The 11,300-nt window shown below is 34.7% G+C and overlaps 1 protein-coding gene across 1 annotated transcript in view; it reads left to right on the top strand.

Moving 5' to 3' along the window:
* The first annotated feature begins 625 nt into the window (after positions 1–625).
* Positions 626–11,300, top strand: part of LOC106877909 (chloride intracellular channel Clic) — a 57,417-nt gene continuing 46,742 nt past the window's right edge. The window contains exon 1 of the mRNA XM_014926960.2: positions 626–918. Coding sequence (XP_014782446.1) covers positions 889–918 — 30 coding nt within the window. The 5' untranslated portion in view covers positions 626–888. The remainder of the gene's footprint in view (positions 919–11,300) is intronic.

Below are 11,300 nucleotides of genomic sequence, written 5' to 3'. Positions count from 1 at the left end.
ACAGGTCCAGCTTTCACAAACAGTAAAGTGGTATATCTCAACTGTATAGATAGAATATATATATATATATATATATATATATATATATATATATATATAATGCCAGATTTATTGATGATTAACCTACAAGAAAGTCATTTTCAAGGCAACATCTGGCAGTTTGAAAGAATAGCAAAGATAACAAAAAAAAAAGTCTTTGTTTTAATAACTTATACTTCCTGCTCTAGAAAAAAAATAATTACTAGGATATAAATATATATATAATTCTGTTTTGTAAGTATTATTTTCTGTTTTTATAATGAATTAATTTGCTGTTTCTGAATATTAATCTCTACTGCGAGTTTATCAAACTTTATTCAATGATAAACAAGAAATAGTTGTTGTCAGAAAGGGGAAAAAAATGAGTGGAGAAAAAGAAGTTAAGAAAGAAAACATAAACGCAATAGTAGTATTACTTTAAAAAAAAATAGATAAATAAATCAGAGAAGAAAAGCCCCCCCTAGCCCCGAAAATCCAGTTAAACAGAGACAATACTGTCCTGTCAATGAAATGGGGGCAAGTGCGCTAGCATGTGGCGAATACGCATGCGCTCGGTTGTCCCGCCAGCGGAGTTGCTCCAATAGCTGAGTTGTTATGCGTCATCATTGGTTGTTGGATAACGCATTCAGATTGGAGTGAATCGTCTTAAGAGGGTTTTACTTTTCATTCTTTCTTACTATACATCTTATCTCTCTCAAACTTTTCATTTACGATATCTGTTTCGTGGTGAGAATCTTTTTCCGCCTCACACGCACACTTGCGTGTGTTTGTGAAAGGAGTACGAATATTTCAAAATATTGTTTATTTCATTTCGTTAATGTTCCTAGAATCTTACTAGAAACAACAGTCATGATACCAGAATTCGAACTTTGGATAAAGGTAAGTAGAAGAAAAACATATATATATATATATATATATATATATATATGATTTAATTTTTACCGAAAAATCAAACCATAAATTTTATTAGTTAACAGGCTTATGATTATAAGAGTTGTGACTTTTATACCTTTCTAGTATATTTTTTATTTTTCTCTTTTTTTTTTCAACCTTTATAAATGAAAGTGAATTATATTTTTTATTTTTCGGTTTCCGTACGTGACGCGATTGTCTTTGTTTCAAAACTTGTTTTTTTTGTAATTTTTATAGTATATAGTTTACTGTCTTTAAACATTACTTGTGCGCTATTTAAGTTTATCCTGCGTGTATGTGTGTGTGTGTGTGAACATTTCCAGGTATATAATCTCACCTCCAGGCTTTTAAAACTTTTTTCCACACTGATTTGTTAACTGTGGTTTTATATAGTTATTGGAAAACACACTTCTGTGTGTGTGTGAAGCTCTGTAATCAAAGATTTAAGTTTTTTAAAAAATGTAAAGATTCAAAGTTTTAAAAGTAGTCTGAAAAGTGAAATTTTTAAATCATACACATATACTTCTGGTTATTTCATCGAAAAATATATTTCTCTTTTTTTGCAATCCTCAATTCATTTTTGTGATTAGCTAAACTAACACGCAGTTTATTCATTCTTTTGTAACCCCGTTAAAGAGGACCAGCCTATATCCATTAGGCCTAACTTTTTATAAAAACAAATGTGTGCTGATTTTGCTTAAATGTTGCTCTCTTTAATTTGTGAATTTATTCCAAAATATTTACTTACACTTCGAACTGTTAAAGGACGTAACTATAAAGTAATACACCTTCCATACGGTTTAAGTATGCACTGTCTAATAAGTATTGATTGTGCGTATTTAGGGACAAGAAATATTGGCAGGGCTTATCACCTTGTCGCATACTAGACATTTCGACTTGGGATAACATGGTTTATGTCCCCATGAGAGAACTCAACCAGGTATTACTTAGATCAGGTGAGCTTGTATGAGCAAATGACACCTGGCAACGTAAATGACAATGTCGTCGTTCTTATCTACTGACACTTGTCGACACATGAATGTGCTTCTGATGACCTGCCTTTTTTTTTCTCTGATAAGAAACGAACTATGCTTTTTAACCGTTTTAAGTAGAATTTTTTTTTTTTTACTTTTGGATGACTTTGGTGTTAGAGTATTTTTAATTTAAACGAAATCTGATATATTGAAAATAATCTTGTCCCATTAAAACAATCAGCGAATAAAACAATTCAATACTTGTATGAACGTGTACAAGTATGCATACACACGTGTGTGAAACTAAAATCTGTTAGATTACCCCTTTATTTTACGCGTTGCTCCGAAACCTAACTCCCTTTCATTTTGCTTATTGCATCTCTATTCTCAAATCTTATTCCCAGTCCTGTTTTCTAAAGATTTTGACAGCACTTTTTTTAGGTAAAATTATTTAGGATTGAATAGGGTTTGTACACAGACACCTTATGAGAGAGCTTTTGGGATCCCAATGTTACCACACTTTAATCGTACTTATAAAAAAAAAGGCGCCAAGCCTGGTTCTATCTCCAGATGGTTTTCATGTTAAAAAAGAAAAAGCAAGTTATTCTCAAGATATATATTTCAATTGTCTCTAAGATAATGATCAAAAGTTACGTAGCACAATTATCCATACCAACTGTTGTTTTTTGTTTTGTTTTTTTTTTCTTAAGGGTCTCCAACGAAACCAGTTTACACAAGGGACTTTTTAGTTTATTTTACAAAAATTTCCCCTAAAATAATATATTATAATCCTGTTAGACATTAAGCAATTGTTGGGCTAATTATGTTGACTGGTTTGGCACCAGGATGTTACTGATTATTTCATTTAACATATTTCATTTTAGATTGTTGGTTAACTCCTAGGAGAGTTTTGATTCGAGCACACCAATAAGTAAAGGCGTTCCAGCCAATATCCTCTCGTCTTTTCGCAGATTTAGGAGTTCATCGTCGATGTGCCTTTCTCCTTTTCATGATGATAGATGTAATATCAGGGAGATTTAGCTTATATCTCTTGTGGCTACATAGAAGTTCCTGTATTGGTTCCTTTCGATTGATGTAGATCAGGCCAGCAAGTGTGTTGGTATGTTCCTGGGCACTTGGCGGATATTTTGCCTGCTAACAGTGAAGCCGAAATGTTTTATACTATTCACTTTAGAGTTTATTTTGCATTCGAATGAAAGAAATATCTGGTAACTAAGATAATTGCCATTAAAAAGGGCACCGGGACATTACTTGCTGGTACTTGCCTTATTTCCATAAACAAGGGATCTCTGGCACATTGCATTACTTTCACTGAGTAAAAATGCAAAGGTTGTCTTAAAGTTTCACAGCAGTTTCGGAATGTCTGACCTTCCCTATTTTTGTGTTATATTGGCAAGCAGACGATTTTTGTTTTCCCCGCCATTTTCTCATTTGAATGCATTTTTTTTTTATGACACCCATTGCAAGTATTTCTCTAACATTAGCGATGTTTAAAATAATTATATCGCTTAAAACATATTTAAACATTTGTTAAAACATAGTTATGCTGTAAATATAATATTTTAAACAGTTAGAAGGAGTGTCTGTAAAACGCCCAGATTAGTGACAATATTTTCTGTCCTTTCCCTAATAATGGACAGGTGTTGTGAATTTATGATCTGGTTTGTGTCCACGTACGTCAGCGAAAATTGTTTTTACCATTAATATATAGAATTCTTACATAACTGTAATTATAAAAATTTATTCACCATGATACGTCGAATAAATAATTTTCTGACGAACTGAAAACAGTATATTGTCAGCAAACGATTTCTCAAAAGCAACAAAATCCAAAAGCTATGTTCTCCAAGGAATTGCACTCCACCCTATCCTTTTGAACATTCATATAGATTATTTGGAGAATAAGGTTATTAAAATTCAAAGCTTCAAAAATCATTAAGAGCAAAGGTAACGATTTCATGGTTGTTTGAATTGGACATCTAAGATTACAAGAGGTCTAAACCATTAATCCCTTCAACAGAGATGAGTAACTTTTATTGTCTACAGAAAGATATACCACAAATGACATTACCAACAGCATACATATACACAGTGAAAAAAACATCCAGTAGTGAAGTCTTGTAGTGGTTAACATATCAAAATCTAAACACATTTAAACACTTTACTGTAGCTATTTTACTTTAACTGGCATGATTTTGTTCAACATCTTCCCAAACTAAATCAAGCTGCTTATAGTCTCCGACAGTGTATTTTAAAATATTTCATGTAGACTACTTGTAGCTAAGTGTTTCACTAAACAATTTTCTGGTCAAAGTCAAATGTAACCAGCTTCCAGTATGAGCCAACAAAGGACAGTAACATAGTGATGAGTGGGGCAGTTTGCTCTGGGTATCACTTTTATGGAGACGGCTCTTTTGGATCTGCTATATAAGCAGATGGAGGGATGGCAAACTCAAAGGCAACATACACTTTAGCTATGCCACTGAGAGTCTCTGTTTTTGTTTGACCTGGCAAAAATAACAAATCTTCTTTAAATCATACTGTACCACTTAAAAACAAAAGATGCATAATAGAAAGTAGTTCTTGGTATACAAGATTGGATGATCACAGTTGACTTGGAGCTAAATGACTGTCCGAGTGGTGTTAGTTAGCCTTTGCTTGAGCCACTGCAAGTTTATCCATTGTCCATATGACCTATCTGACTAGTGTAGTTTTGCTTCTAATTGCCATGGTGTACACCTGATGTATAGTAGTTGAGAAACTGTGTCAGACAAAAAGTAATGTAAACTGTATCAGTATATTCATATTTTATGATTAAAATATCCATGTACTTTTTCAGTTTTTCTTATCTTGAAATATACAGATTATCTATGCATCAACCATTTGATTATTGTTTATCCATCCCAAACCCACTTTTCTCCTATCACCTACCACTGATTAAAGTCATGTGACATAGCTGTCAAGACAAACCAAAAATCATGATGTACCTGACTATAAAAGCTTAACACCAACCATGCCATAGTAGTTATCTCTTAAAATTATCTAATAAGTGTCAATTTATTAATTTATTATTTTGAAATATTCTAAGTTTATTTACCTAGGTAGAAAAATAATGTCCTGTGCAGAAGAGCATCATCATCATCATCATTTAATGTCCGCTTTCCATGCTAGCATGGGTTGGATGATTTGACTGAGGACTGGCGAACCAGATGACTGCACCAGGCTTCAATCTGACCTGGCAGAGTTCCTACAGCTGGATGCCCTTCCTGACACCCATCACTCTGAGTGTGTAGTGGGTGCTTTTACATGCCACCAGCACGAGAACCAGTCTGGCAGTACTGGCAACAGCCATGCTCAAATGGTGTTTTTACGTGGCACCTGCACGGGAGCCAGTCCAGTGGCATTGGCAATGACCTCGCTCGAATGTAGTCAGTTAAATTTACAAGTTGATATTTTATTGACTCCTGTGGAATTTGAACTCAGAACTTGATTGAAACTAAATATTAGCTTACCTGCAACTGCCTGTACGTAAGTGATTATATGTAATATATGTGATACTTCAGTTGGTCAAGACCAAGTATAATAAACCAATAGATATAAAAGTTATTGATATTTTATTAAACCCCCCTAAAATCTCATCATCATTTAACATCTGTTTTTCATGCTGGCATTGGTTGTACGGTTTGACTGAGGACTGGCAAGCTAGAAGGCTGTACCAGGCTCCAATTTGATCTGGCAAAATTTCTACCGCCCCACTACTGACTTGGTCACGTAGGTAACAGAAGCTATCAACTACTAGTTTTTTCCCCTGGCATGTGACGGAAGCTGTTTTCTGCACATTTTCAGTGTTCATTGCCTCTGAGCATTTGCCACACACAAAAACTATCTTTGCAGTTAGCCTTTCTTTGATATTGCTGCACCTCTTATGTGTCCATAGCTTACACTGGGTACATCTTATGGAGTTTCTACCTATTCCTTTTCTACAGATCGAACAGAGATTTGTGATTTGTCTGCCTTCCTACTTATTAAGACTGTACTACAACACAGGCAGTCTTTTCATCAGAAATGAGTACACTATTGTCTCAGATATTGGACAATACCATATTTAAATTCTAAAATAATTTTATTTTTTTATAGCGGATACAATTTTTGTTTCTTGATTAGTTAGTATTCATTATAACATTCTTTTTTTCATACTGGAATCTTTACCAGGATCAACAGGGCTTTTGTGTCAAATACAGTTTTTCTGCTACATTAGTAATGCTAAATAGTGATCTACTTATGTTGTAAGACTGAATTTCTTTATTCATTAGGTGAGTGTATTATATATATATATATTTGAGAAACAATGGTTTTTCTCTCAAACTAGGGACATTTAAAAAGATACAACACAAACTGTTTAACTCAGCAATTCCTCAGACATTTCTTCCTACTGTCTACTACACTTGTTACTCCCTATCATACGGTATTATCTAGAATAGTAGGTCACACAACACTATAGAAGAAAGATATTAAACATAAGAAATTTCAAAGGAACAGCTATAAACTTTTAGTAGGGCATCTATTTTGGGAACCATTGATTTCAATTGAATTTTCACACCAGTTTTGAATAGATTTTTTTACAAGGTAATCAATCTTGAAATAACTGAGAAACCTGGAGTTCACCTTAAAATATCTTTAAGTTTCGAGATGAGTTACTCTTATTTTGGTGGGGACTATTAGTCTCACATTGTTTGCTTTTACATTGTTTCAGTTGCTTCAAACTCCAGTTATTCTCAATTATCTTATTGTTGAATGTGTAGTGTTCTAGGTTAGTTTAAAACTAGGAGCCTAGTAACCAAAAGGACATAAAATTATCTGCAGATATATTACATAATTTAAAACAGGCTATGTTCTAATGCAAGAGTTGCTTTAGAATTTTTTTTTTAAGTGTGTGTATTTTTTTATTATTGGTTTCAACCAGAGGCTGTGGTCATATATCATCATCATCATCATCGTTTAACGTCCGCTTTCCATGCTAGCATGGGTTGGACGATTTGACTGAGGACTGGTGAAACCGGATGGCAACACCAGGCTCCAGTCTGATTTGGCAGAGTTTCTACAGCTGGATGCCCTTCCTAACGCCAACCACTCAGAGAGTGTAGTGGGTGCTTTTACGTGTCACCCGCACGAAAACGGCCACGCTCGAAATGGTGTCTTTTATGTGCCACCCGCACAAGCCAGTCCAGGGGCACTGGCAACGATCTCGCTCGAAAAACCTACAGGAGCCAGTCAGGCGGTACTGGCAACGGCCACGCTCAAAATGGTGCATCTCATGTGCCACCCGCACAAGAACCAGTCCAGGGGCACTGGCAACGATCTTACTTGGCTTGCCGGGTCTTCTCACGCACAGCCCATTTCCAAAGGTCTCGGTCCGTAGTCATCGCCTCGGTGAGGCCCAATGTACGAAGGTCTTGCCTCACCACCTCAGCCCAGGTCTTCCTGGGCCTACCTCTTCCACGGGTTCCCTCAACTGTTAGGGTGTGGCACTTTTTCACGCAGCTATCCTCCTCCATTCTCACCACATGTCCATACCAGCGCAATCGTCTCTCTTGCACGCCACAACTGATGCTTCTAATGTTCAGCTTTTCTCTCAAGATACTTACACTCTGACGGGTATTCACATTGACATTACACATCCAACGGAGCATACTGGCTTCATTCCTTGCGAGCTTACGTATGTCCTCAGCAGTTACAGCCCATGTTTCACTGCCATGTAGCATGGCTGTTCGTACGCATGCGTCATACAGTCTGCCTTTTACTCTGAGTGAGAGTCCCTTTGTCGCCAGCAGGGGTAAGAGCTCTCTAAACTTTGCCCAGGCTATTCTTATTCTAGCAGCTACACTTTCAGCGCACCCACCCCCACTACTAACTTGGTCGCCCAGATAGCGGAAGCTATCGACTACCTCTAGTTTTTCACCCTGGAATGAGATAGAAGTTGTTTCCTGTTTGTTTGCAGTCTTTATTGCACCTGAACATCTGCCACAAACAAAAACTAACTTGCTAGTTAACCTGCCTTTGATGTTGCTGCACCTCTTATGTGTCCATAGCTTGCACCGGGTACATCTTATAGAGTTACTACCTACTCCTTTTCTACATACTGAGCAGGGCCATCTACCTGAAGGGGTTTGTGTTTTATCTACCTTCCTACTTATTAGGATTTTGGTTTTAGCTAGGTTGACTCTAAGGCCCTTCAATTCTAGACCTTGCTTCCACACCTGAAACTTCTCCTCTAGTTCTGATAGTGACTCCGCAATTAGGGCAAGGTCATCAGCATAGAGGAGCTCCCAGGGGCAACCTGTCTTGAACTTTATGCTAGCAACACACGTACTAGTTACTACAAACTATTAGCTATGTAAATATAGCAACGTTCTTAAAAGCTATATAATTATTGTGGCAGTTTTATGAAACTTCTTTTTAAAAGGTACAAACTGTTAATGACATGTCATCTATTATGTTGCTTTATGTAAATGAATAAATTCCTACTGTTGAAGGGCATTGCATTGATGATACTATAATATAAAATGTGTCTATGGGGGAGTCTGAAAATTAATTGCTATTCTTGGTTGAAGCTAGTGCACTTCATTTATATTACTGTTTATCAATATATAGCTTTGTGATTAAGACAAAATGAAGTAAGAGCAAGATCTTTCCATGTAGTTACTATTTGTTGTCTAATCAAGGAATAATTTTCATTAAATTATAACTTCTGAAGTCATTTTGAAATCTGATAGATGTATAACAGACTATTTTGTGTAGGAGGTGGAGTTGTCACCATACCTACTAAAGACCGCATCCAGTCACTGCTTTTCTCCATTTAATTTTTAAATAATTTGATTTTTTTTTTTACAAGACTTTGTCATTTACATTAAGGATTATCCTTGTCATTAATTGTACAATTTTCATTGATTGAAGATTCTTTGAGGATCACTGTATTGTGTTAGCCTGCTCTTAATTTATATATTTTGACCTGTGTTTCTGTGCAATTTTAGAGCATCTTGTGGGGAAATGCATTTCTTAAAGAATTTACATTGTAAAAAATTCTGTTATTAATTTTCTATTCTTTCGATACAAAACTATAAAAATCACTTGAGATATATTAAAGGAAATGTATAAAATACTTATTCTTGAATAAAATAGCTTTAGTATGAGTTTTCTGATAATTAATATGTATGAAACCTGAAATTAGATTTATATTTCAATTTAATATTGGTAAGACTTGGTAAAGAAGCTAACCCATATTACCAAAAATCTCTTTTATTGCCAGTCTACAAACACTGTGCAAAGTTCCACATATATTTACTCATCCAAATAAACCATTATTTTGAGTGAAGTTTCGATCAAAATCTCTGATATAAATACCAAGGTATCAAATGTAGGAAGTTCACTATAGCTTTTAGTGAAATTTTCAGATTCATAGTTGCAAAAAGTGAAGCTCTCCAGTATATTGTTTATCGTTAACATACAATTATTTATAATTTGAAACTCATTTTTAGCATTATTTTCCTCCTGAATTTGCTGGAATACAATAGAACTTGCTTCATATTTAGTTGAAAACTGTAGTTTGTCAGATTCTTCAGATGTCGTGGAACACCAAAATGATGTAATTTTTGTCTGGCAATCAATGTATTATGTATAGACATCTTCCTTTAACAATTTATGAAGCCTGACTACTTTAATATATGTCAATATCTTCATTTTTCCTTGCAATTTCATACAATATCAGAGGGTGTCTGGTTTGTTACATGCTTACAGGTTTATGTGGCCAGAGCTTATCCTTGTTTCCAACATGTATAAGAGAGCATGATGACATTCCATTGTAGGGTTAACCCTGCTAGCTGTAAGTGATATTCGTTTTCAGCTGAATGGACTGGAGCAGCAGGAAAAAACACATCTTGCTGTCTAGTTTGGGAATCAAAACTATGAATGTCTATAAACAAATACCTGAAAATCATTAGCAATTGGATTCATAATGAAGTTAAATACTAAAGGTAATAGAAAGGTAGGAGTTATAATCATTAAAGTATCACATATTATATAATGAAGCTTGAATAGTTGTGTTAATGTTTCACCCCAGCTCAGCTCTGATCAAGTAAGTATGCAGATATCAAAAGCATTCTAACCATGACTACCACCAATGCCATCGCTTTTTTTTTTTTTTAAAGAACATAACATGTAATTCTGATATAGATTTGGTTGCTTTTTTTTAGCAGATCCATCAATCACATAGGGACACCTTTGTGCAGTTTGAATATTTTGAAATAGCTTTTTTTGAACCTGTGCTTTTTAAGAGGTTTCAAATCCTGTTTTGGTAGTAAAAAGTGATCCCTACATTATTAGTTTTTAATTATGATAAAGCGTAGAAGGAAGGCCTCCACAAATAACCCTACAATCAATTTATGACCCAAATAACCTTTTGACTCTTTATTTTAACTGATCACCAAATTAAAGTTTCATACCTGACTAGTAGCTGACAAAGATTGCTGCTGACATGTTACTTTTCCTCATGTCTGGAATCAGTGCTTATGAAAACATTGTCCTGAATTAATGATTTCAATGTTGACCTTCTAGTTCATACTTGGCACTTGGCCAACATAACATTCTGTCTCTATATCTCACTCCCTCTGTATTTCTATCACTCTTATCTCTTCTCTCTCTCTACCTTTGTGTGTGTGTATGGGAAGATTTAAACTTACAAAGATGGAGTGTTTTTTAGTAAACATACATTTTTAGTTTTGCAATGACAGGTAGATACTGATGTTAAACCATGTTTTTCTCTCTCTGGTCTGAAAAAGAGACTGACCTGTCTAATTTCTGTGTTTTTTTTAAATTTTGTATTGTGTCATTCTTGATTGCTCATTTTTCTACTACAGGGAGAATACCAGTGTATAGCTATTTATAATGCACACAAACTCAGCTGAAACAAAATTGATTTGTCCCAAGTAGTAAAATTACATAATAGAAGTGCTATTTGGTTTTTATTAAAAACACAATCACACCAATAAATTTACCATACGTCTTTATTTATCCTAAATTAATGTTTCTATTAACCCTTTAGCATTCAGATTACTTTATCAATGCAATACTTATTTATTCACATTGTTTTTAATTAATCTTGTATTATCTTCTAGCTTCAAAGACTTCAAATGATGTAATTGTACACTTTTAGAATGACACTGTAGGGTAGGCATGAGAGGCCAAATCTGGTTGGTTTGAACTTAAAACAGGTTGAATATTTGGGCCAGATATGACCACTTTAAATGCTAGAAAGTGTGTGTATGTAAATGTATGTTTGTTATCTCCCCTTTTTCTTAG

The sequence above is a fragment of the Octopus bimaculoides genome, chromosome 2, assembly GCF_046866305.1.
Source record: "Octopus bimaculoides isolate indiv1 chromosome 2, ASM4686630v1, whole genome shotgun sequence".
Lineage (NCBI taxonomy): Eukaryota > Metazoa > Mollusca > Cephalopoda > Octopoda > Octopodidae > Octopus > Octopus bimaculoides.
Note: the sequence above shows the minus strand (reverse complement) of the source record. Positions and strands in the feature narration are given on the sequence as shown.